At 40.5% G+C, this 15,244-nt stretch overlaps 1 protein-coding gene across 1 annotated transcript in view; it reads left to right on the top strand.

Annotated features, from left to right (window-relative positions):
• The first annotated feature begins 8,343 nt into the window (after window positions 1-8,343).
• The window catches only part of fat4 (FAT atypical cadherin 4), a 97,714-nt gene continuing 90,813 nt past the window's right edge, over window positions 8,344-15,244 (top strand). The window contains exon 1 of the mRNA XM_034035406.3: window positions 8,344-14,147. Within this exon, the coding sequence (XP_033891297.3) occupies window positions 9,039-14,147 (5,109 nt within the window). The 5' untranslated portion in view covers window positions 8,344-9,038. The remainder of the gene's footprint in view (window positions 14,148-15,244) is intronic.

Genomic DNA, 15,244 nt, shown 5'->3' with positions numbered 1-15,244 from the left:
GTGAGCTGGATGGCAGCTGGGCAGGATGCCCCCACAACCCGGACCAGGAGCAGCTACCAACCCCGTCCTCGGCAGCCACCCCACCAACACCGCCTTCACCACCATCACGGGAGATCTGGGAGTGGTTGGTGCACCCCGAAGCGGACCTCTTCCACGACCTCCCCACAGCCCTCAGCACGCTGTGGCATCGAGATGGGGAGAGGTGGGAGGAGTGGGAGAGAGAGCACCACCCGGGGTCCCTCCAGGAGATAGCCGTCATGGTCCTGGCATACCTGGTGATAGACATGGGGGAGATCCCCCTCCTTGAAGAAAAGGGGGTGGAGCCGCTGCCGTCGCCTAGAGAGGAGGAGCCGCTGCCGTCGCCCGAGAGGGAGGAGCCCGAACGTCCGCAGCCCGAGAGGGAGGAGCCCGAATGTCCACAGCCCGAGGGGGAGGAGCCCGAGCGGGAGGAGTCGGTGCGTCCACGGCCTGAGCGGGAGGAGTCGGTGCGTCCACGGCCCGAGCGGGAGGAGTCGGTGCGTCCACGGCCCGAGCGGGAGGAGTCGGTGCGTCCACGGCCCGAGCGGGAGGAGCCGGTGCGTCCACGGCCCGAGCGGGAGAAGCCGGAGCTGTCTCTCCCTCCACCGCCAGCAGAAGGGGAACAGCCGGAGCTGTCTCTCCCTCCACCTCCAGCAGAGGGGGAACAGCTGGAGCTGTCTCTCCCTCCACCGCCAGCAGAGGGGGAACAGCGGGCGCTGTCTCTCCCTCCACCGCCAGCAGAAGATGCTGTAGGTCCCTCCCAGCCTCTGTACCGGCTGCTGAAGGGAGCGCGGGGACAAACTGCCCGGCGGCTAAGAGGCACAGCACCGCCCAAGGATGCCTGCCTGTTCGCATCGCCTGGGGTTGCCTGCCTGCCCGCATTGTTTAGAGAAACTCTCAGTGTGCTTTCTCCTAGGGATGGTGGTTCGCCGTCGCCTGGGGTCGCTGCTGGTCCGCCGTCGCCTGGGGTGGAGCTACTGTCCCGAGCGCCAGAGGGGCCAGAGGGTCCAGCGCCGCCAGGGGGTCCAGAGGGTCCCGAGCCGCCAGGGGGTCCAGAGGGTCCAGCGTCGCCAGAGGGGCCAGGGGGTCCAGCGTCGCCGGAAGGACCAGCGTCGCCGTTCTCGCCTCCGCCACCAGAGGGAGACGAGCTGCTCTTCTCGTCTCCGCCACCAGAGGGAGACGAGCTGCTGTTCTCACCTCCGCCACCAGAGGGAGACGAGCTGCTGTTCTCGCCTCCGCCATCAGAGGGAGACGAGCTGCTGTTCCCGCGTCCGCCACCAGAGGAGCTAGAGCGGGCTCTACCTCCTGCTGCCAACAGGGAAGAGGAACTCTGGCTACTGCCACCCTGGCCGGAGGTTCCTGCAATGTTGGCCACGCCCAAGGATGCCTGCCTCGCATCGTCTGGGGTTGCCTGCTGCTCTGCTTTTGTTCCTCCTAGGGTCGCGAAAGGTCCTGCTTTGCCTGGGGTCGCCGAAGGTCCTGCTTCGCCTGGGGTCGCCGAGGGTCCTGCTTCGCCTGGGGTTGCCTGCTGCTCTGCATCGCCTTGGCAGCCACCGTTTGCAGAGTACGAGGGAGAAGTGGAGCTCCCGCTGCTGCCTTCATGGCCAGGGGCTCCCCTCCCGAGCTTACCTCCCGAGGGTCCGCTGCCGCCGTCGCCTCCCGAGGGTCCGCTGCCGTCGTCACCTTCCGAGGGTCCTGCTTCTCCTGGGGTCGCTGCCAGTCCTGAATGGCAGCAGGAAGTACTGTGGCCGGAGCCTCACAAAGGGGAGCTGCCGGCCACGAAGAAGGGGGGGGAGGTGAGGAGAAAAATGCAGCATATAATTAGAGCCCTGTGTGTTTTTTTCGTGAATACGAAATGCAACATACAAAACGAAATAAAACGAAATGCAAATATAAAACGAAATAAAACAAAAAATCATTATAAAGCAAACATAGAATGGCATTTTTAAATTGGGAGGTTTATACAATAAAATACTTTAAATAAATACTTAAAGTTGTAGTTGTCAAGGCTAAGCCATTACCATAGACACGGTCTGAAGGGAAACGGAAGCTCTGACTAGCACTTGCGCAGATGTATAATTTGGAGCGAGTCGTTTGGGAATTAAAATTGTGATGGAAGACAAGAGACGTTTGTTTCTAAAATGCCTAAAGTGCCCATAAGAATTTGAGCATGAGGGGATATATGCAGCTAACGCTGACAAAATAATGATGTGCAGATTTTTGAAAGATACCGCTGTTAAGCATTAGCTGTTTATTCCTTTTGGGGAAATTATGGATTGTTTGCTTATATTTTGTATTTGTATGCCAATTCTTTGTTTTATTTCAAGTGGTGCAAACTTTGCACTGGAGTAAATGCGGTTTTGGTTTCAAATTAATTTCAATGAATAACTCTGCTTTGCTTAGTGTTTAAATACTGAAAACCCCCCAGCTTGCTGTATACTACCGTTTTTTTTTTTTTTTATGGGCAGATTGCTGTACATGTAATTATTATGACAGCCCCACAATAGTAAAGCTGTGTAAATATATATATTTTTATTTCATCTTATTGTATTTTTATAGAGGGCATGGGCCATATTTACTGTAACTAGGCAGTAAATTAAAGAGTGGGGGACTGTACATTACCGTTACTGCCACTAATGAGTAAGTGTGGTAACTACATTATTGTTCTGTGCAAGGTCTGTTTATGTCAAAATATGAAAACAGTGGATAATGTTAATTAAAAAAGATGCATGTAGTTAAAAAATGATGTGTGCTATACTATTATTGATATACATGTTTTATTAATTTGTATCTGTAATAAAATGAAATTTGTGAAAAATAAAACAAAATAAAATGAAATTTGTGAAAAATAAAATGAAAAGTTATAAAAAAAAATACAAATAATTTCACAGGGCTCTACATATAATCATCTAAACAGTAAAGTGTTGGCAAAGGAATAATATGATATAATTAAGGCCAAAATCAGCAGGAAATGAGTAACAGAATCTTTAAAAATAATAAGATGAAAAAAGAGAGCAAAACAACAGAGTACAGTATTAAATCTTACTGTAAATCTTCTCAGATTTTGTTGCAGCTGTATTCCCCTTAAGTTATATTTTAATAACTTTGCAGGAGAGACTGCCATATTCATACAGTTAACCTACACACTGTATTAATTATCTTAAATTCCAGACAGCAGTCCCCCCAAGGAGTTGGGCTGGTTAAGTACTTCAAACATGAGTAAGAAAACAAATTAGTGCTCCCAGGTAAGAAATATTACCTAGGGAAAGCAGATTCGATTACATGTACGAGCAAGCCAAGCACCATGTTAAAGTGCCTTTCTAATGCAAGCTCTGAAGTATGAATTACTATATTAATATTGTTGTCTGCAAAGTTTTGCAACATGCATCATGGACCATACCTGGCTGGATTAATGACAAGATGAAAGCTGGTACTCTGCCACACAAAATATCTCTAATTCTGAAATGTTTCTTAAGCTAATTGGCAGGGATTGCATCCTAACTCAACAACTCTCAAGACCTACTTGTCCTCTCTTTCTTTCCATGCTCTTTAAGCCTGATATCTGCTATTAGCTGCTGTGCTGTTGCTACTATTTCATGTATTATGCTACTATATCATGTATTATGCATTTTTCACTGTATTGTATTAAGCTTTTTTTTTTTTTTTACTGTATATCTATATTATGCACTTCTCTGTATTTTAAGTATTATGGATTTTGGTGTTACTGCATCTTGTAAAGTGCTTTGTGATGGTGGTCCACTATGAAAGACGCTATATAAAATAAATATGGATGGATTGATTGATTGATACATAGATACATCACTAGGGGTTTAATTGGCCAAGTGGGAGATTAAATCAAGCATAGGGAGATGTTATTGTTGTACATGTTGGAAGTCAAGAGAAAAAAGGTTGAGCCTCAATAGTTTGGACAGTCTGGAGGTCTGCTTTTGTGTAACTGCATTGTCTTTCCTTGTGCAGCCAGGACCTGAGTTTATATCAGAAAGAAGCTTTTGGCTGTTCATTACAAATGGACATTAAGGTAAATAGATTTTTCCCAAGGATTTTAACTTTTAAGTACCGTTGTTTTGATTTATTTTACTATATCTCTTCTATCATGCAATTAGTTTGAAAATAACCTTCTTACAAGTGTATTCCCATTCAAAAACCAATAGTCTCTCTAGCTACCTTTACTACTCCAAGTAGACATTCTCCACCTTGTGGTTTGCTACTGAATATGTTATTAAGGTAACCTCACTGTAAATCAACATCTAAAAAAAGGTAAAGGCTAATGTTTCAAAATAGTAAATGCAGTCAAACATTCTTATAATGCTCAAGGGACAAGCATATGATAGAATTGAGGGTAGAGGTTAGCCATGATGCCCAGGGTCACAGGTCTTACATCCCAGGAGTTTTAGGTGTAGAGACACAAGCTTCCTATACTCTGGTTTGTTAAAATAAAATCACTCATTTCGAAAAATGCTTTACTTTTACTTTGACTATTTTCCAATTATAAAGTTTTCTAAGTGAAAACAGCCACCTGCTATTTCTGGCAAAATTAAGTTCCATTCCACTGCATCATTGCTTGGGGCTGTATTGATATTTTCCTGGCACTCTATGGAAGCATTATAAAATCCTTATTGGTCAAAACAGGTCAAATGGGGGTGTTGATATTACAGTATATCCCCATGGGTCGGCACGTCTTTTCAAAAAGAGGCAATCACTTGTAGATATCCATACAGCACTAGAATTTTGAAAAACAAAACCGCAGACATATTGGAATTTATCGCAATAAACATGACTGACGAGATTTAAATGTTGGCATTATGCTGGCATTTAAATCACTGTTTTCCTTGTATAATAATCATGCTCTGCATCTTTATTGTTTATTCCTCCAAACAGGCTGTCTATCTTTTCTGAACACTAGTTTAACTTCTCTGGACTCTCCCAGGCAGTGAGGCAGCCCTGGAGAATGTTACATCAGTCATATCACTCAACCTGAACAAAACTGCTCACTACATAATACACACTGATGTCTGCAGTTACTGTAATGTATTTATTAACTTTGAAAATATGAACCTACACTGTTTTTTTTGCCATACGCCATCCCATCGTTGTTAAGATCCAACGCAACAGATCGCTACCCCGATCCTGCAGTCCAGTGAAAAGGATCTTTTAGGAATGTTTTGTTAAGGCTGTGTTTAGTTTAGTTTTTTTTTAAGCCCATTTTGATTATTCCACTGTTCTGAAGAAGTGTTATGAGAAAAACAGAAACAAATGCTTCCAGACCTGAATGCTTAATTAGGTTTTAAATGACCTGCACTATACATTGTTTTAGGAAAGGGAGATTGTGTCTAACTAACCTGCTTGACTTTTTTGAGGATGCAACATTGACAATGGATAATTGCAAAGCATATGACATGGTTTATTGAGATTTCCAGAAAGCTTTGACAAAGTTCTGTATAAAAGATTAATTCTCAAACTGAACACAGTAGGGATTCAAGGAAATGCATGCACATGGATTAGGGAGTGGTTAACATGTAGAAAACAGAAAGTACTGATTAGAGGAGAAACCTCAAAATGGAGCGAGGTAACCAGTGGTGTACCACAGGGATCAGTATTAGGTCCTCTGCTATTCCTAATCTACATCAATGACTTAGATTCTGGTATAGTAAGCAAACTTGTTAAATTTGCAGACGACACAAAAATAGGAGGAGTGGCAAACACTGTTGCAGCAGCAAAGGTCATCCAAAATGATGTAGACAGCATTCAGAACTGGGCAGACACATGGCAAATGACACTTAATAGAGAAAAGTGTAAGGTACTGCACGCAGGCAATAGAAATGTGCATTATAAATACCATATGGGAGATACTGAAATTGAAGAAGGAATCTATGAAAAAGACCTAGGAGTTTTTTTTCTTCATCTAGACAATGTGGGGAAGCTATAAAAAAGGCCAACAAGATGCTTGGATATATAGTGAAAAGCGCTGAATTTAAATCAAGGGAAGTAATGTTAAAACTTTACAATGCACTAGTAAGACCTCGTCTAAAATACTGTGTTCGGTTCTGGTCATCTTGCTACAAAAAAGGATATTGCTGCTCTAGAAAGAGTGCAAAGAAGAGCGACCAACATTATTCTGGGTTTAAAAGGCATGTCATATGCAGACAGGCTAAAATAATTGAATCAACTCAGTCTTCAACAAGGAAGACTACGTGACAATCTGATTCAAACATTCAAAATTCGAAAAGGTATTGACAATGTCGACCCAGGGGACTTTTTCAACCTGAAAAAAGAAACAAGGACCAGGGGTCACAAATGGAGATTAGATAAAGGGGCATTCAGAACAGAAAATAGAAGGCACTTTTTTTACATTGAGCATTGTGGGAATCTGGAACCAACTCCCCAGTAATGTTATTAAAGCTGACACCCGGGATCCTTCAAGAAGCTGCTTGATCAGATTCTGGGATCAATAAGCTACTAACAACCAAACGAGCAAGATGGCCAAACAGCCTCCTCTCGTTTATAAACTTTGTTATGTTCTTAAGACTTGGTTTTGATATCAGAACTCCTGCTTTAATACATATATTATCCTGCTATAATGTATTATATCATTAGGATAGCTGCAGTACCACTTCACCATACACATTGTATCCCTGAAAAATAATTAACAGAAACTAAAGTTTGAGGGATTCGTTTATTCATTTTGACAACAAGAACAAATATATGTTTCCCACACAAATGTTTGTATGCAAACCAAAGTGCACAGTATCTGTGTTTCATTTGGTCATCCCATGCTGTTTTTAAAACATAATTGTGTTTATATTCAAACACCAGTATTGTCCAAATAATTTGTGTGTGTGTGTGTGTGTGTGTACTGTACAGTTGAATGAAAAGCATTTGGGGTTGTCTAAGGATAGTGGTTAAGTAGCAAAATGCTGTACAGCTGTGGCCATAAGTTTTGCATCAGCTAGAATAATATATATATATATATATATATATATATATATATATATATATATATATATATATATATATATATATATGAACATAATTTTAGACATTTTATTTAACATCACATAATCAAAGAAACTACAAAATGATATTGCTACCAACAGTCTACCAGAAGCCACAACAGTAGTACAGTCAAGTATTTCATGTCACATTTTTCAACTTTTGTCAGTTTTTCGTTAAGTATATGGGAAACTACAAAGTGCAATGTAATTCAATATGTTGACATAACATTATTCAGCAGGTTTCATTTGACTTTATGAAGCAAAATTGATTAATTTATAGGGTGATGCAAAACTTTTGTCCATAGCTGTAGGTAAAATATTAGTAGTTTTCTCACAACCTGCCATAAGAGGGCACTATTTACCCATAAATTACACCGCAATGCTCAATCACTGCTGTCAGTCCAGCATCAAGAGTTTCAGTACTGAAGTTGCAGTAGAATGGTGTAACTTTAGAATTCTTTTCAACATCTATCATTATATTAAATGCAGCAGTAACAAAGCGGGTTTAAAATATAGAATAATTTACATATATGCTGGTGTATACTGTATTTGTATAAATAAAGGTACATCTGTATCAGTTAAAAAATACAATTTAACATCATGGATTATAAATTTGAATTGATATTACTTCAACCAAGATAAAACAATAATATTATCTCCTACACCCGCGCTTATTTGAAAGTATATCATTTAAAGAATAATAGCATATGAAATATCTATAATCAGAAATTGTTGACACAGAATATAAAGAACAAAAGAAACTAATCATAACGCCAAATCAACTGCTCTCTTTTGTAGAAGGGTAGCCTACAAAATAAACACTATAAATACATAATCAAAGCACACTGCACGCTTGTGCTGCAATTTTATCCATCCAGACTTGTCAGAAAAATAACATACTCATTTCACTCTAGCAAAAAAAAAAAAAGAAAGAAAGAAAAAGGACAAAAAACTTATTTTAAAACAATAGCTAATTAATGCAACCTGATAGCCATTCTCTGTTCTGAAACAGTTAATAATAAAACAGGACCATGCGCATTCCTAGACAAGCTTCCTAATCCCCTTTGGGTTATTATTATAACAGCTAACGGTCCTGGAGCCAGACATAACTCCTCCCACTTCCCTCTAAGTGGCTGTCACTTTTTCTGATAGGCATTGGAAGCATCAATCTACACAAAGAAGTAAGGCCTTTGGAGCCAGAAATATGCGTCAAGTGGGCGGGACATGACAAACTAACCAATAACATGCCTGTTAGGGGGGACTTTGCAAACCTGAGCATTGTTGGGCTGAGTTGCTGCAAAGCTTTGCCTGAATGAGAGAAGTATCTGCTCTGTTATAGTACTGTAGCAGAGAGCAACCCGCTGACTGACTGAGGACTGGTGATAACTTGAGAGCTGCTTCGAACAGTTGCAAGTGTATCTACACTGAACTGGGATACTTTATTTTTCTTTGTTTTGTTGTTTTTTAGTTGTTTTTTTTTAGTAATGTTTAAAAAAGGATAAATAAGTTAGCTATTCAGTAAAGGACTACGTGCTAATTGTATGAAATCAGTGGACAAATAAAATACAATAAAATAAACATTATAGGCTACTCAAGTGCTGTTTTCAGAGGTTTCAAAACAGAATGCATGTTCAGAAGCAATACAAACTTTGAAATACCAATGATATGGTTTGGTTTTAGTCTTTTTTAAAAACTGATACATAGAGGATATATCTGCCGTACTACCTGATGTTTTTGGAACATAGTGTTTTGTTTTCTTCGAGCTGGAGGCGGACTGGAGTGTACTGACAGACCATACTGTACCTGCATTTATTTCTGGAGTTGAGGGACAGATGTTGGTGTAAACTTAAAAAAAAAATTTTAAAAAAAGAAGAACTGGCTATTGTATTTTACACATATTGACTGTTGGGCCAATATTAACATTATGCTTTGCTGGATATAATTTAACAAAGTTGATGAATTGTGGTAAAGGACGTTGTCTTGGACAGGTGGATTTGGACTTTTACCATGGCGCTCTCAGGTAGGAGTTTTCACAAAGTTTACATGGTTTTGTTAATATTGTGGGCTTTGTGCTTGAAAAATGCTGCATCTAGTCAACTTCGCCAAGAGTTTCAGGTGCTGGAAGAACAAGCTATTGGCACCAGTGTGGGCACCATATTAACCAAACCGAGTTTTACTTATAGATTTAGTGAGAACCATAGACTATTTGCCATCAATGGGACAACAGGTGAGATTTATACCACATCAGTTATTGACAGAGAACTTTTGCAAAGTGATGTAATCAACGTGGTGGTCCTGTCTAGTCAACCTACCTATCCGACAGAAGTAAGAATTGTGGTAGTGGATATTAATGACAATGCTCCCGTGTTTCCAGATCCATCTATTGTGGTGTCTTTTAAAGAAGATGCAAGCAGTGGTAGGCAGGTTATATTAGACACTGCCACTGATTCGGATATTGGAAGCAATGGAGTAGATCATAAAACTTACCAAATAGTGAAGGGCAACGAAGACGAGAAATTCCGTTTGGATATTACAGTCAATCCAAGTGGAGAAGGGGCTTTTTTGCATTTGGTTTCAACTGGAGGTCTGGATAGAGAATCAACCCTGTTTTACCAGCTTTTGGTTAAAGTGGAGGATAAAGGAACCCCTAAAAAATATGGGTTCTTGCAAGTAAATGTGACTATTCAAGATATTAATGACAACCCACCTGTTTTTGATGAAAATCATTATCAAACAAGTGTTTTTGAAGATGCAGCAGTTGGATCTAGCATTCTGCAGTTAACAGCAAAAGACCAGGATGAAGGAGCGAATGGAGATATCAGGTATTACTTGGACGATGGGACACCTTTTCAAATTGACCCTAAAGCAGGTACCATTACCATAAAGGAAATGCTGGATTATGAAAGCAAAAAGCAATACTCCTTAACAATTCATGTTGTGGACAATGGAGTACCTTCCCTTTCAGGTAGGTCAGAGGCAACCATTAAACTATTGGACGTTAATGATAATGACCCAGTGATTAAGTTCAGATATTTCCCAACTAGTTCCAAATATGCGTCAGTAGATGAAAATGCTCAGATTGGCACTGTAGTGGCCCTATTGACAGTCTCAGATTCTGACTCATCTTCTGCTAATGGGAATATTTCAGTTTCAATTCTAGCTGGGAATGAACAAAGACACTTTGAGGTTCACGCCTCCCCAGTTCCAAATTTAAGTTTAATTAGAGTGGCCAGTGTTTTGGATAGAGAACGCATTTCTTCCTACAACCTGACTGTGTCAGTGTCAGACAATGGCTCACCTGTGGCAAGGTCTTCTTTCGCTAGCTTGGTTATTTTTGTAAATGACATTAATGATCATCCTCCTGTTTTCCAAGAGAGTTTGTACAGAGTTGACATCAGTGAAGATGTACCCAAAGGCAGCTACATTAAAGGGGTTTCAGCAACAGATGGTGACTCTGGGCAAAATGCCAACCTGCGATACTCCATAGTGTCTGGAAACAGTTTGGGTTGGTTTGACATTAGTGAAAACAGTGGTTTGGTGACCAGTGCGGCATTATTGGACAGGGAGATTGCATCAGAAATTGTTCTGAACATCAGTGCCAAAGATCAAGGTGTCCAGCCCAAAATTTCTTACACTAAGCTCATAGTAAGCATAACTGATGTAAACGACCAGCTTCCTACTTTTATGCAGAGTTTGTACCATATCTCTGTAACAGAAAATTCACCACCAGGTACTGAAATATTAGTGCTATCAGCTACAGACAATGATTTAGGAGCCAACGGTACAGTGCGCTTTTCTTTTGATGCTGAAACCCCAGCCCAGTTTCAGAATCGTTTCCGTCTGGATCCAGTTTCTGGGAGATTAACAACAGCAACAGAATTAGACAGAGAAGAGAAAGAAACATACCTGCTATTCATCCAAGCAACAGATTTGGGCACCCCTCCACTTTCCTCACTAACTAAAGTAAACATAACTTTAAAAGATATAAATGATAATAGCCCTGTTTTCTATCCAGTCCAGTATTTTGCTAACATTAAGGAAAATGAACCACCTGGCTCTTATGTCACCACTGTCTCAGCAACAGACCCTGACCTGGGAAAGAATGGGACTGTTAGATATTTTATCACAGCAGGGGACGCTTTCAAATTCCAGATAAAAAGTAACACTGGGGTAATCTCTACTAGAGTTTCACTTGACAGAGAAGAAAAGACAGCATACCAGCTGCAAGTGACTGCAGCTGATAGTGAGAACCTTCGCTCACAAAGCCAGGCAATAGTCACAATTACTGTCATAGATACACAGGACAATCCCCCTTCCTTTAGCCTGAGTGTCTACAGTTTTGTTATCTTTGAAAATGTTGAACTTGGCTCCACTATTGGCACTGTTTCTGCTTCCACACTTGACCTGAACACCAACATTTCTTACTTAATCACATCTGGGGATCAAAGAGGCCTGTTTACAATTAACATGGCCACAGGTCAAATCAGTGCAACTAGTCCTATTGATAGAGAAGAACAAGCATTTTATCAGCTAAAAGTAATTGCGAGAGGTGGAGAAGTGACTGGAGAAACTATTGTGAACATTACTGTAAAGGATTTGAATGATAATGCACCACGCTTCCCTCATGCTGTTGAACATGTCGATGCAGTTGAAAACTGGGAAGCCGGGCATACAATATTTCAAACTAAAGCTGTCGATCCTGATGAAGGCCCAAATGGTATGGTACTGTACAGCCTTAAACAAAATCCAAAGGGACTTTTCCAGATTAATGAAAAGCATGGACAAATAACTTTAAATGGACCACTTGAAATAACTACAAGTTCATATCAAATTGAGGTTCTAGCATCTGATATGGGTGTTCCTCAACGCACGTCCAGCCTGATCGTGACTGTAAATGTATATGATGTAAATGATAACCCACCCATGTTTGATCAACTTTCATATGAAGTCACTATTTTGGAATCAGAACCAGTGAATACTAGATTCTATAAAGTACAAGCTACTGACAAAGACTCAGGTTTAAATGGAGAGATTACATATGATATCCTTGGAGGAAATGTGAGAAATACATTTGGCATTTTTCCAGATGGGCAGTTGTTCATTAAAGCAGACTTAGATAGGGAAGCCCAGGACAGGTACAATTTGCTTGTGGTTGCAGCAGACAGAGCAGTGGATCCACTCAGTGCTACAGTTAATGTAACTGTGATTTTAGAAGATGTGAATGACAACCGACCCCTGTTTAACAGTACAAACTATGTATTTTATTTTGAGGAAGAACAAAAGGGAGGGTCACTGGTTGGAAGGGTCTATGCTGAGGACAAAGATTTTGGACCTAATGGTGAAGTAAGGTATGCCTTTGAAACACCACATCAACATTTTGAGTTAAACACCATTACTGGGGAATTAACTAGCACGCAACAGTTTGACAGAGAGGTGCTAATGAGGCAGAGAGGAGCTGCTGTGTTCAGCTTTACAATTGTATCTTCAGATCAAGGATTACCCAAACCACTAAAAGATCAGGCTAAAGTCCAGATTTATATCAGAGATATTAATGACAATCCACCCAAATTTACAAAAGACATATATCAGGCAACCATATCAGAATTAGCCCACAATATGACCCAGGTCCTAAGAGTCTCTGCCTCAGATGTTGATGAAAGTAAAAACGGGCTGATCAGCTACTATATCAGTGAAGGGAATGAGGAAAAACAGTTTGCAATGGACAGCAGCACAGGGCAAGTTACACTGGTAGGAAAGCTTGACCATGAAGCTACTGCTTCTTACTCCCTGACAATTTCAGCTGTGGATTCCGGAAGTACGGCACTTTCTTCATCTTGTATATTAAGCATCAACGTGCTTGATGAAAATGATAACTCTCCTTCATTCCCCAAATCTGCTTTGATTGTGGATGTCTTGGAGAATATGAGAATAGGAGAACTAGTAGCATCTGTGACTGCAACTGATTCTGATTCAGGTGATAATGCGGAAATAATTTACAGCATTACAGCAACAAACAACCATGGGACATTCAGCATCAGCTCAAACACCGGGAGCATTTTCCTTGTAAAAAAGTTGGATTTCGAAACACAGTCTCTCTATAAACTAAACATAACAGCAGAGGACAATGGGAGACCTCCAAGGTCATCATCAATGCCAGTAATTATACATGTCAGAGATTTTAATGACAATCCTCCAAGTTTCTCCGCTGGTGATATTTTTAAATCCATTGTGGAAAATATGCCTATTGGTGTCTCAATAATGACTGTAACTGCTCATGATACTGATGCAGACATTAATGGCCAGCTGGAATATTCCATTGTGCAACAGACACCAAGGGGAAACCATTTTGCAGTAGACGCTGCAAGTGGAACAATATATACAAATGCAGAAATTGATCGTGAATTTACCAATCTCTTTGAATTGACTATCAAAGCCACAGATCAGGCTGTTCCAGTAGAATTTAGGCGCTATGCCTTAAAGAATGTAACTATTTGGGTAACAGATCAAAATGATAATGTTCCAACATTTATAACCCAAAATGCACTTGTTGCTGAATCAACTGTTGTGATTGGCTCAATCCTGACCACAATTGTGGCTTTTGACCCAGATGAAGGAGCTAACGGAGAGGTTGAATATGAACTTGTGAGTGGGGATTCCAACACCTTTATAATGGACCGCTACAGTGGAGACATCAGGGTTGCATCTTCCCTGGTACTTTCTAAACTAATATACAGTCTCATTGTGTCAGCCACTGACCTTGGGACGGAAAGGAGAACATCAAGCACAGAGCTGACCATTATCCTAAAGGGTTCTGATGGACCAGTCTTTTCACAGCCAAAATACATTACTATTTTACGAGAAGGGGAGCCAGTCGGGACCAGTGTCATTTCACTGGATGCGTCTAGTCCCAGAGGCTCTGAAGCCATAGTGGAATTTTTCATAGTGTCAGTGCGCTGTAATGGAAAACCTGTTGGCCGGCTTTTCACCGTTGGACGCCACACTGGCATCATCCAAACTGCTGCTGTGCTGGACAGAGAGAGAGGCTCCAACCTGTACCTTGTGGATGTATATGCTATAGAGAAAGATGCAAGCTTGCCCAAGACGCAAAGAGCTGAGGTATGTGATTTTTTAAATTATTTATTAAATATTATTACAACCACTTAGGGGTCTAAATGCTCCCAAAATACCATATACTATGCAATAATATGCTGATTACATAAAAGGGCTCTAATAAGGTTAATGAAACTGCTTTTGGCTGTTGTTAAAGCCAATTCTGTGCAGAATAGGTTCAGAAATATCAAACTGTATTTATTTCATCAAAACAAAACTTTAAAAACCATTCTTTAAATTTCATTATAGCTTTGTTAACAGAGCCTACGTATTTCATTTTTTATAAAAAAAAAAAAAGAAACAAAAAAATGATCTGTTTCTTAATTCTATTTAATTAATTGCATTTTGTAACCTAGCAAGCAGTAAAATAACTTCAACGTACATTGTTGTCTGAGTGAGTGATGTAGTGGGCCTCATACAGGACTACTCCCCTTTTCACCTCTTTCAAGGGTTGAGATTTCAGTGTAACAGGATAAGTGAAATGGATCTTGGCAGCGCCTCAGCACCGTTTTTTATATCTGTATCTGTCAGTGAATTCTGTGACCAAGGGAAAGAGTGCAGTATTGTCCGGTGCGTGACCATGAGCACATATTTCTGAGCTTAAAACCCAAAATAAAAAATATATTTGTATTTGTTAGTACATTGTTAATGTTAATCATTTGTAACATTCATAGAATATTATGGTGCCAGTTAGAAATGCATAAAAAAATATACTGCGGATAAAGCTACCATAATATGAAAAGTAGAAAAAAATAATACTGGTATAGAAATGCTTTATTCAAAGTCTTTGAACAGGGTGGTCTTTTGGTCATTTCCTGTGTCACTGGTTGTGCTCTACAGGGGATAAGTGACCATAAAATTGAGTTACCTTTTAAGGCATCCAGAATTAGGCTTTTCCTTTAAATACGACAAATGCTGAAACATAAGATATCCTTTCCAAATACATTACAAAATGCACCTCTTCAGCTTCTTTATAATTTTCCCTTGGGGATATAAAATAAGTCCTATGAACTTCAACACTGAAATCATACACCTAACTTGGGTGGCTAAGAGCACCAACCACTCCTTAAATCAAAAACAAATGTTGGTATTTAAATGCATTT

Source organism: Acipenser ruthenus, chromosome 1 (assembly GCF_902713425.1).
Source record: "Acipenser ruthenus chromosome 1, fAciRut3.2 maternal haplotype, whole genome shotgun sequence".
Taxonomy (NCBI): domain Eukaryota; kingdom Metazoa; phylum Chordata; class Actinopteri; order Acipenseriformes; family Acipenseridae; genus Acipenser; species Acipenser ruthenus.
Note: the sequence above shows the minus strand (reverse complement) of the source record. Positions and strands in the feature narration are given on the sequence as shown.